General features: G+C 48.5%; 1 protein-coding gene across 2 annotated transcripts in view; it reads left to right on the forward strand.

Annotated features, from left to right (window-relative positions):
* The window catches only part of ADGRA3 (adhesion G protein-coupled receptor A3), a 499,756-nt gene that overhangs the window by 415,199 nt on the left and 72,530 nt on the right, over nt 1-12,027 (forward strand). For both annotated transcript variants that reach the window (XM_078678405.1, XM_078678406.1), the window contains one exon: nt 9,526-9,726. In XM_078678405.1, the coding sequence (XP_078534531.1) occupies nt 9,526-9,726 (201 nt within the window). The remainder of the gene's footprint in view (nt 1-9,525; nt 9,727-12,027) is intronic.

The following is a 12,027-nucleotide window of genomic DNA, read 5'->3' on the forward strand; positions in this document are numbered from 1 at the left end:
ATATCTAAAGCAAAGGGTGATTACACCACCTTGCTCCCAGCTGTCAAGCAGCCAGTTGTGTCTGTTTAGTTAGTCAGCCCAGGGGTGACATAATACATGCTGCAGCCCCTGGGAGACCTCTGGGTGCACCTCTGCCCTGGGTACAGGGACTCAAGAGAGGGCCCAGTGCCAATTCAGTACCTGGGTACAATTTGGAATAGAGAGAACAGCTAGGCTGTGGGTCTGATTAGCAGGCCCAAAGCCAGGGAAAGTCGTAAACCAGTGAAGCAAAAAGCAAAAATCTGGGTGATCATAGGATTGCAGACCCTACTCTCCTACATGACCCCCCCCGCCCCAAACGTTGGGACAATAAGCTAACCTTGACCAGGTGAGTCTTCTTGCTCTAAGTGGAAATACCTGGAGAGCCCATCAGCATTGCCATGATCAGTACCAGGTCTATGCTCCACTGTAAAATTCATCCCCTGTAGGGAAATGGACCACCTAAGTAGTTTGGGGTTTTCACCCTTCATCTGATTTAGCCACAAGAGGGGCTTATGGTCGGTCTGAATCTTGAAGTGAGTGCCAAACAAGTATGACCTCAACTTCTTCAGGGCCCAAACCACAGCAAAGGCCTCCCTCTCAATAGCTGACCAATTTTTCCCTCTGGGGGTCAGCCTTCTGCTAATAAAAGCAATGGGCTGGTCGTTACCATCAAAATTCAGCTGAGATAGAACAGCTCCCACACCCAACTCAGAAGCATCTGTTTGGACAATGAATGTTTTGGAGTAGTCTGGACTCTTTAGGATAGGTGCTGTGCACATGGCCTGCTTTAGGTCATCAAATGCTTTTTGACAGCTTGCTGTCCACTGAACTTTCTTTGGCATTTTCTTACTTGTCGGGTCATTAAGTGGAGTCACAATGGACCCATAATTTCTGACAAATTTCCTGTAATAACCAGTCAAGCCCAAGAAAGCTCGAACCTGAGTCTGGGTGATTGGAGGAGCCCAGTCCTTGATGGCCTGTATCTTGCTCTCCAATGGCTGAACCTGGCCTCCACCTACAAGGTGGCCCAGGTATACAACCTGTGTCTGCCCTATCTGGCACTTAGTGGCCTTGATAGTGAGACCTGCCTTTTGCAGTGCCTCTAACACTTTCCTCAGGTGGACCAGGTGATCCTCCCAGGTGGAGCTAAAGACAGCTATATCATCAAGATATGCTGCACAGAAGTCATTCAACCCAGTGAGAACTTGATTCACCAGCCTTTGGAAGGTGGCAGGTGCATTTTTCAGACCAAAGGGCATTACCACAAACTGATAATGCCCACCAGGGGTAGAAAATGCTGTTTTGGGCTTGGCCTCCTCAGCTAACCTGATTTGCCAATACCCAGCTGTCAGGTCAAATGTACTTAAGTAGTTGGCAGAAGTCAATCTATCTATAAGTTCATCTGCTCTTGGTATTGGGTGGGCATCAGTCTTAGTGACTACATTGAGGCCTCTGTAGTCTACGCAAAACCTCATCTCTTTCTTACCACCCTGGGTGTGAGGCTTTGGCACTAGAACTACTGGACTAGCCCAAGGGCTATCTGAGGGCTCAATGACTCCCAGCTCCAACATTTTCTGCACTTCAGTCTTGATGCAGTCTCTGACATGATCAGGCTGTCTGTAGATTTTACTCTTGACAGGCAAGACTGTCTCCAGTGTGAACCTCATGGGTACACCAATTGGTTTGACTGGGTGTCAGAGAGAACATATGTCTAAAGGATTGAAGAACCTGTCTACAATCCTTTTGTTGATGTTCAGAGAGGCTGCCACAAAAGACAACACCATCTACTGACCCATCATCAGGGTTCTGAGTGAGCAGGTCTGGGAGAGGGTCACTCTCCTCCTCCTGTCCCTCATCTGTGGCCATGAGCAAGCCCATGTCCTTCCTGTTGACATATGCCTTGAGCCTGTTTACATGGAGTACCCTGAGGGGGCTCCTGGGAGTTCCAAGGTCTACCAGGTAGGTGACCTCTCCCTTTTGCTCAATGATTGTGTGGGGCCCAGACCATTTGTCTTTGAGTGCTGCTGGGGCCACTGGCTCCAGCACCCACACCTTCTGTCCAGGCTTGTACACAGTCAGGACAGCCTTTTGGTCATGCCAAGCTTTTTGTAGTTCTTGGCTTGCCTCAAGGTTTTTAGATGCCTTTTCCATGTACTCAGCCATCCTGGAGCGGAGACCAAGTACATAGTCCACAATGTTTGTTCCAGGCTTTTTGAGAGGTCTCTCCCATCCTTCCTTTACCAAACAAAGGGGTCCTCTTACAGGATGCCCAAACAGAAGTTCAAAAGGGCTGTAGCCAACCCCCTTCTGTGGGACCTCTCTGTAAGCAAACAAGAGGCAGGGTATCAGGACATCCCATCTCCGCCTGAGTGGTTCAGGTAGTCCACGAATCATCCCTTTGAGGGTCCTGTTGAATCTCTCAACAAGCCCATTGCACTGTGGGTGATAGGGTGTGGTGAACTTGTAGTTGACACCATATTCCTTCCACATTGCAGTCAGATATCCTGACATGAAGTTTGCACCTCTGTCAGAGACGACCTCCTTAGGGAAGCCCACTCTGGAGAACACTCCAATTAGGGCTCTTGCCACAACAGGTGCTGTAGTGGTCCTAAGGGGTATAGCTTCAGGATACCTGGTGGCATGATCCACTACCACCAGTATAAACTTGTGCCCTGATGCTGTCTGGGGTTCCATTGGACCAACAATGTCAATCCCCACTCTCTCAAAGGGTACCCCCACCACAGGTAGTGGTATGAGGGGGGCCTTTGTTGTGCCACCTGACTTACCACTGGCTTGGCAAGTGACACAGGAGCGACAAAACTCCTTGGTATCTTCATTCATGTGAGGCCAGTGAAAGTGTGTGACAAGCCTGTCCCACGTCTTGTTCTGGCCTAAGTGTCCTGCAAGGGGAATGTCATGGGCCAAGATAAGAAGGAAACCTCTCTGAGACAAGGGGATGACCAGCCTCCTGGTTGCACCAGGCTTGGGGTCTCTTGACTCAGAGTACAGGAGTCCATCATCCCAGTATACCTTGTGGGTACCTGTGGCGTTCCCTGCAGCCTCAGCAGCAGCCTGCTGTCTTGAGGGGTTCAAGTGAGGGGCAGTCTAACTGTGCCTTCCCCAGGTCTTCCCTGGAGGGTCCCCCTGAGCCCAGAAACTCAACCTGATCAGGTTCAAGCTCTTTAGGCTCAGTTTCCCTCAGTTATTTAAGATCAGCCTCCTCAGAGACTTGATCCACAACCTGGGGCAAGGGGGAAGGCAATGCCTTAACCCTACTGCTCCTCTTCTTGGGAGGTGTCTGGTCCATTGTTCCAGGATCCAGCACCTGTTCAGTGGGGCATCTTTTGGCCTGTGACCTAGTCACAGCAAGGACATGTGCTGGCAAGCCTAACATTTCCATGTGAGTCCTCTGCTCCACTTCTGACCATAGGGATGTTTCCAAATCATTGCCCAACATACATTCTACTGGGAGGTCTGAACTAACCACAACCTTCTTTGGGCCACTTACCCCTCCCCAGGAGAAATCAACAACTGCCATACTATGATTGGTAGTGACGTTGCTGGCATTGGTCACCAGGTAATCTGCACCTGGCATGATCTGTCCAGGGAACACAAAGTTAGGTGTCACCATTGTGACACTGGCACAAGTGTCCCTGTAGGCCTGAGCCATTTTTCCATTAATTAAAGGTGTCTGCCTGTATTTGCCCAAAGTATTGGGACTGGCATCAGGGGATATATCCACATCCCCTGTACAGACAAGGACAGCCTGAGTGAGTGTGCCAACTAAGTTGTCATACCCCTCCGTTCCCAAGGTTAACCCAACTATTCCCTTGGGAGGTGCACTACCACTACTGACTGTACTAGGGGGTGCAGGTGCCTTAGGGGCTGTAGTGGTAGGAGTTTGTCCTCCTCTCTTGGTGCACTCACTAAACCAGTGAGTCTTACTTTTACAGTATTGGCACCACCTTTTTGACTGGCCTTCTTGAGTCTTCTTTTTCTGCTGTGAAGCCTGACCCCCACCCTCTTTGGTTTGTTGGGGACCTGTTGAAGACTTCTGGTCATTTTGTTCACTCTTGTTACTACCCTTTTGGTCTGCTTTCTTCTGACCACCCTGGTTCTGAGTCTGGTTCTGCTTGACCCTTGTTCTGACCCATCTGTCTGCCTTCTTTCCCAATTCTTGGGCAGAGGTCAGATATGAATCAACAAGGTGCTGGTGCAACAACTGGTTCTGACAGTTATTTAAAATCTGTTCTCTCATGATAAGATTATACAACCCTGTGTAATCAGTAACCTTGCTACCCAGTAACCAGCCTTCCAAAGCCTTAGTGGCACAATCAACAAAGTCAGCCCAATCCTGAGACTGAATTTTCTGGGTGTCCCTGAACAGCAACCTGTACTGCTCAGTGGTTAAGCCAAACCCATCAATCAGTGTATTCTTCAGGACTTGGTAATTGTTAGCATCCTCAACTCTAGTAGTGAGGAGCTTATCTCTACCTTTGCCTTCAAAGGAGAGCCACAGTATAGCTGCCCACTGACTCTGGGGGATGCACTGGACAGTGCAGGCCCTCTCCAAAGCAGTCATCCATTTGTGGATGTCATCCCCTTGTCTAAAGGGGGCACTATCTTACTCAGGTGTTTAGTGTCTAAACTCCTTTCTTTATCTCTAGGGATATTGCTGCCACCAGTGGGGACTACCCCACTCAACTGTTGCTCTCTAGCAAAGGCAAGCTTCTCTTTGGCCAGGGCAAGTTCTTCCCTCTGGATCCTCAGATTAGCCTGTTTCATCCTTGCTTCATGTTCTCTTCTCTGAGGGGAAGTCATTCTCCTCTGGGGAGAATTCATTCTCCTCTGGGAAGAGGCATGAGAGTGCACAGATCTATTGGAGTCCCTAGAAGGAGATCTATCTCTTCTAACTCCAAAGTTAGGCCTCATTACGGTCAGTACTGGGGGTCCCCCAGATCCTTCCCTAAGTAGGTCTAAGTTGGCCCTAGTAAGTCTGCTGACTAGCTCAGGCCTGTTGTCTGCCTCATCCCCAGAGACTTCCTCTTCTTCCTCCTCCTCAACTACATTTGCAGTGTCAAGGAGGTCTGGATCACCAAGGGTACCCTCTTAAGGCTGGCATGTTCCCATCTGTATGAGAAGCTTTCCTAGCATCATATGTCTCTAAGAGACCTAACAGAAAGGGAGTGGTGGGGTTAGACCCCTGTTTCAATTTCCTGGAGGTACACAATTGTCTCATCTCCTGGAAACTGAGAGCTGCATATCTTGAGATGACCTGTGGAGGGTCACTAGCCACTAGGGGAGTCTCTGAAGACTCTCCATGGGTAGACATGCTTCTAGTGTGGTGTAAGTGATGCACCTACCTACACTATGGGTTTACCTACTGATCCCTTGCTAGAGTTGTAGTTTAGGGTGTGCTAAGCCCTATTACACTACAACAGCTGGTTCAGTAGAACTCAGAGTATTCTAAGTTAAGTTATATGTACCTATGTACCTATGTGATCTTTCAAATGATATTCTTAGGATACGTGTGTGGTAAAACAACAGCAAGCTCAAATCCCAACCGCTGCTCACCAATGTGGTAAGTTGGCCTGATATATAGTGCTCACTATTCTAGTCATCACTTTGTATGATACCAAACAACCCTTATTGATGATTGGTTGTAAGTCAACCTGATAGACCAGCTATCCTAGTAGCATGGACAAGAGCAGTCTTTAGGCTAAACTCTAGAGGGCGTGTTAAGCCAGCTGTTTTACCATCACATTTACCCCTTGAACACCAAGTGAAAGGACACCACACAAGTTGTTATGAAAATAAAGTATATTTATTTATAACAAGACTACCCTGAACTCTTTGAGTCAGGGAGCTAAGCACAATACAAAACTCTTAAGAAAACACTTTAAGTTGCACAATTTACACAAATGCCCGAGGGGCACGAAAAACCATATACTACAAAAGGAATGCCAAATACTAGCAGGTAAGTAACAAGATCCAGAGGCTTCAGGATCGCTAGGACTACACTACTGAACCCTAAGGTTAGGAGCAGGAGGCCTAGGGAGATCGGGTGCAGAGTGTGCACTCTCACGCGGGATGCGGGAAGAAGTCTATGGATGCTAGCGTTTCTAAAGTTAGTGTTATCGGACTAATCAGACTAGTTAGGCTGAAAACGAAAAAGGATCTGGACACTTAGATAGTGAACCTACTTTGGAGCACTGAAATGCTCGAGTTACCTAGCCCAGGGGCTGCGGCTGCATAGGGTTCAAAAGACGTCGGGAATCCTCGTTACAGTCTATGGAGCCTGAAAGAAGAAGTTGCTGGCAGGCGACCAGTGATGAAGTTCGATGGGATCCAAGCCTGGATCGGAGTTGAAGATTACCTGAAAGCAGAGGGGACTCAGTTCTTGATCACTAGCCAGTGATCAGATGGGCACCAGGATGGCACCGGATGAAGTCACCTCGACCAGGTGAGTGGGCGACGCTGGGCTCTGCAGTCTCTCGGACCAGGAGGCGTTGTCGGCGACCAGGATGGAGGTGCGAGCTGTCCCACGAAGGTGTCTGCTGTCGGCGCTGCTGGAACCAGGATTGGAGCAACAAGCCTTGGCAAAGGCAAGCCCACGCGGTGGACTCAAGATGGCGTCTGGAGTGGACCGGGAGGGTCCGGGGTGCTCCTCTGTTGGAGGGGAGCAAGGGCCAGTCTGGAGCAACCAGACCAGCGATGGAAGTGTCGTGGTTCGTCGTCAGGAGGGCCACAAGCCAGCAGGCAAGTAGCCGGACAACGCGGTGAGCAGCAAAGAGCAGAAGGGCCCCACGCAGATCTCGTGGATGCTGGGAGGCTGGACTTCGGTGCTGGAGCTGCTCAGGGTTAGGGCTTCTCAAACCCCAAAGCACTCACTCGAGGATCCCTCGGCGGTCGTGCTGGATAAGCGTCGTGCAGGTTCTGAAGATGGCCGGTCCCTCGGGTCTCGTCACACCCACGAATCTCAGCTGGGCTGATGATGTAGGTAGAGGTCAGAGATGGTAGGGAATCCAGGTCTCGTCGAGCTGGGCAGTCTTGATCCGGAGGATGGACTTAAAGCAAACCGCATGCGCTTAGATGGTGCCCGCTGGTGCAGGGTGGCTACTCCTTAGCCACAAGGGAGAGTCTTCAGAAAGGTTCAAGAGTTCTTTCGTGGAAAGTCATCAAGATTCAGAATGATCTAATTTGGGAAGGGGGCCGGCTCCTACCTTTATCCTGAGAAAAGGGGCTGGCACGCGACTAGGTCCTGCCCATGGGTGGGACCAGGAGGGGGGTGGTTACACCCCTCTCCTTTGTCCGGTCTCTCCCCAGCTCAGGGGCTGGTGTGCCCCTGGAACTGGTTTGAGCCGGCATATGCACAGTGAGCACCGGGGTGCCACTTGCAGTCACCTTCCTTTCAGCCCTGCCTACCTGGGATACACAAAAGTCCTGTCTGGGATGGTGCTGGCACCGCCCCGGACAGGAAACCCTTTGTCCAGGCCTCCCTTGCTTGAAGGACGCCCAGCAGCAGGAGGGCAGACTGGTGTCTCGGTGGCAGCATCCATTTTGTGGAGCTGAGGCTGTGTTCAACTTTAACCGGGGTTACAGCTACCAACATGTCTTCTCCCTCTAGAGGGGTGGAATGCTACCCCCGTCGCCAGAACTGGCGAGGGGGTAGTATTCCAAAGCGTATGACACCTTACACGACATGTTTAGATAATGTCAGACCAAAGTTACCATAACCGCGAGGATTATAAGGCACTTAAGAGTACATGGTCTGACGCTATCATGGAAACGGCTAAGGGATAGATCCCGAAGGCCGCAGACAGGCGCAGCTCATGCCAGAGCACTATCTCACACGATTCCAAGCACTCTGCCTCCAGGATTGTTAAGGCCTGCCATAGGAGTGACTGATAGGAGATCTGTGTGCCCATTCTAGGTTTAGATATAGGTATACTATATCTAAAGCAAAGGGTGATTACACCACCTTGCTCCCAGCTGTCAAGCAGCCAGTTGTGTCTGTTTAGTTAGTCAGCCCAGGGGTGGCATAATACATGCTGCAGCCCCTGGGAGACCTCTGGGTGCACCTCTGCCCTGGGTACAGGGACTCAAGAGAGGGCCCAGTGCCAATTCAGTACCTGGGTACAATTTGGAATAGAGAGAACAGCTAGGCTGTGGGTCTGATTAGCAGGCCCACAGCCAGGGAAAGTCGTAAACCAGTGAAGCAAAAAGCAAAAATCTTGGTGATCATAGGATTGCAGACCCTACTCTCCTACACTAAGCATTAAAACAGATTCAAAACATGTTTTATTGTTGTTTTTCCCTGTTTCTAATGCATGTTTACATGTTATGAATGGGAGTCCTTACAGCATTATTCAGCTCTGATGTGTATGAGGCTGCAGTTGCTTATTTTTATATATATATATGTGTGGGTGTACATATATATATGGAGATACATATATGTGGGGCACATATATGATTGTGTTTCCGGGGTCCCGCGCGGGAACATTCTAGTGCTTATGACTTTGATGAGGATACCCCTGGAAGAGAACTAGGATTACAGGTAAGTAACTAATCCTTACAGTCTGAAGTGTGGCAGGCCACTTTCCCTTCCCCACTTAGACTTCATGGTTGTGACTGATATATTGCTGCTGGGCTGGGGAAACCTCACCTGAACGAGGTGGATATTAGATGCGTCTGGTCCTCATCACTCTTCTACAGCTTCCATCAATTCATCTGGCCAGGAAAGCTTTCCTGCCATCTATCTAGGAGTGCAGGTTCTCACGGACAACACAGCCTCGATGTTGGCCTGCAACTAGTAGGGCGTAGTGGGTCCTGGCCCAGGAGAAACTGTGTGCATGGGGATGGCTATACCAGCAGAGCATCTTTCTGGTAGCTAACCTGTTAGCAGGTTCTGCGTGCCAGAGCAGATGAACTTAGCAGACTTTGAGAGCCTCTTCTAGAAGTGATGCATGCACCTTTCTGCCAGGAAGCTATAAGTAACTTTATAGCTTGAATCCGGTTCGCTGCCTTTTCGCAATTTCAGCAATAAAATAGTATGTAATCCTGTTTGCATTTTGTTTGGAAGAGGATAGGGCAGGGCACCAGAGTAAGGAAACATACCATGGTGATTCCAGAGCACTTTGTCCTTGTTCTCTGTCCTTCACAACAGACATCGGCCACCCCTCTAGACTCACACCAAGCCCAATTAGCATATATTCTGCTGCAGCCTTATGGATGGAAAATATCATACAGCAGCTGGGAGTATTGATTGGGAATGCACGGTCAATGTGGAAATGTTCTGCAGAGGGAGTGATGATTGTACATGCATGACAGCAACATTCTTTAACGTGACAGCGTTCTTTTTGAGACGTTTTTATTCTTATGTTTGTTGGCAGAGAATTCCCAAAACCGCTGTAAAGAAGAAAGAGCAAAGGGGTTACTATGAAGGTAGTTTTTAATTTAATAGAACTCCTAACTGATTAATTGTGATTCCTTTTGTTTTCACAGTATTCACCCAACATCGCCCTTGAAGCATATGCAATAAAAGCTACTGGCTTCCCTGGAATGACATGCACCGTTTTCCAGAAAGTGATGAACTCGGACCGCACTGGTCTCGACTTTGCAAGACGAGATCCAGATGGAAATTTAGATAAACAATTGAGTTTTAAGTGTAATATTTCAAACACTCTGTCCAGCTTGGCATTAAAGGTATTGTTTTTTGAGTTTAAAAAGTGCCTGAAAACTGTTTCTTAATGTTTTTATTTTTTGGAGTACGTGTCATGTTTTTGTGTTAACGCGCATGGTTGCATAGCGTGAACAGTGGCCTTTAAATTTCAGATTTGCTGGGCGAATTATTTGTTGAATCTTTTGTATCCCAACTGTGAAAGAAAATCAATAGCTTCACACCGACTTGAAGTCTAAAATATCTAAAATTAGCGTTCAGGAGAGACAGTGCTTCACCTCCTGAGTTACTATACCCTTCCCTGATGATGAGTTAGTTAGTTTGTGAATCCACGCTTACAAGTGCACGTACAAAAAGATGAGGACTGCATCAGAAGTGTGAGTATAGTGTCGGCCGAAGTATAACATGGGCGCACAAAATGGCGATGATTAAACGCCTTAGCTTTTTCATTAAATACAATATAACGTGGGATTAATGATTGAAGAAGACAAATGAGTTCACACTGCAAAACGTTTGTAGCTTTTTATAGAGCTGTTCCAGCAGACCGGAAAAGAGCATGTAATGAATCCCTTACCCTTACTTTGACGAATTTAATGTATTCTAATGACAAACTGGCTTTACAGATTAAGAAGCATGGATTTCTCACCAAGCATAGTAAAATCGATATAACCACAATGTGTATTAGGTAATGGTAGGAAGCTGGCTCTTGATGAGATACATCAAAAATCTGATATACCGTGTAAAGGGCCCTGGGGGCTGCCTTATAGGTGGAGAGGTGCTTGCTGTGCAATGACAAAGTGCTCTATTAAGGAGTAGTCTTGGGCTTAACGCAGAGAAGTTCAAGACATTTGCAAATACAGACCAGGATTAATAAATGACACACACGATTCAAGCAAGGGGTCCACATCAATTTATAAAAATGGCAAGTATCTTTATGTATGTTTAGGCATCAGAAAAATCGTTCAGGTAGATAAGTTTTGAAGTATGAATTCTTCTAACTTTCAAAAGTGGACACTTGACATTTCTGAGTTCTGCAATGTTATCCTATGGAAGGAACAAAAACTTCTGCAAACTGGTATAGTACAGCGACTTACAAGACCAATCTTCAGGAGTTAAGGTGAGACGAAGGCAGCACTAGCAGTATACCACCAGCAGCACGAGGGTGGCCGGATGCACGGTGAACAACAGTGTCAGAAGCTCACTGTATTTCAGTTGAGATCGGTTACTGTGGAGAGAGGCTACAGGCTCTGGCCAGGAGGCCATTCGGGCTGAACCAGCTACTGGGCTCAGGCCTTGCAATGCCCTGGGATGGGGAGGGTATACCTCTGGTCCTCTTTTCCAAGGCCCTGGGGCGACGTGTGCAGAGGTGTCTTTGGGCATCATGTTTTTCCTTACCGGAGCAGGTGCGGTTGAGGAGCCCTACGTGCAGAGACTGCAGGCGTCATCAGCGAGCCCCAGAGGGGTGAAACCGCAATAGACTCCAGCTCTGGAGGGCTGGGGTACTTGTTAACAACGTCGGCCCACTTTAATTCGGGCCGGAGTCGACGGGTGCAGTGGTTGCTTTAGGGGACTGGTTTTGGTTGTTCCGGAGGCCTCGGAGTCTTCTCTTTTGGGGGTTTTTAAGAACAGGTGTGCTGTTCACGGGAGGTCTTGACTCTGTTTCAAAGGCAGACAGTCCTCCCAAGTTTCTGTAGTCGACCGCTGCAGGAAGAGTCGATGTTGGCACAGTTTTCGAAAAAGGTTGCTAACAGGCCCGCAGGGTTCAGACCATGGCCGCTGCTTATTCTCTTCTCTCTGCTTTTGCAACTCTTGCGTGTCCTCTCTCTTAAGTTGTCAGGATCTGTTTTGCTGGTACCAGGGGCTCCCCTAAATACCGAATTTAGGGGCATTAGAGAAGTATTGGGTAATAGCCAATAGGCTACTGACCCTTTGATTCACTACGCCCCTATATGACCTCTCCCTGTGGGAAATGGGCATAACCCTTTTCCAGAAATCCTAAGTATGCCATCACAAGAATCGCTACTTCTGAAAAATCGTGTGTACTGCACAACAGCCTAATATACGGGTGTTACTAGCCTGGAGGTGGACCACCTACCTGACTACCTAATTTTCCCTGCTGTCCAGCTGCCAATGGGACTCTAAACAGGGGGTGGCTTTTTCTCCTGTGAGGGGAGCCAGATTCGCATTCTAAACGCAGCAGCTTGGTTGAAGCTTGCTGGCCCAAAGAGGGTAATCAGCAGGTCAATCTGTGGGAGAGGGTGTTACACCTTCTTCCCATACAGGCTTTTGTTCTGGGTCTCCTGAGAGCAAAGGCTATCACCCTAGAA

The sequence above is a fragment of the Lissotriton helveticus genome, chromosome 2_2 (assembly GCF_964261635.1).
Source record: "Lissotriton helveticus chromosome 2_2, aLisHel1.1, whole genome shotgun sequence".
In the NCBI taxonomy this organism is placed as follows: Eukaryota; Metazoa; Chordata; class Amphibia; order Caudata; family Salamandridae; genus Lissotriton; species Lissotriton helveticus.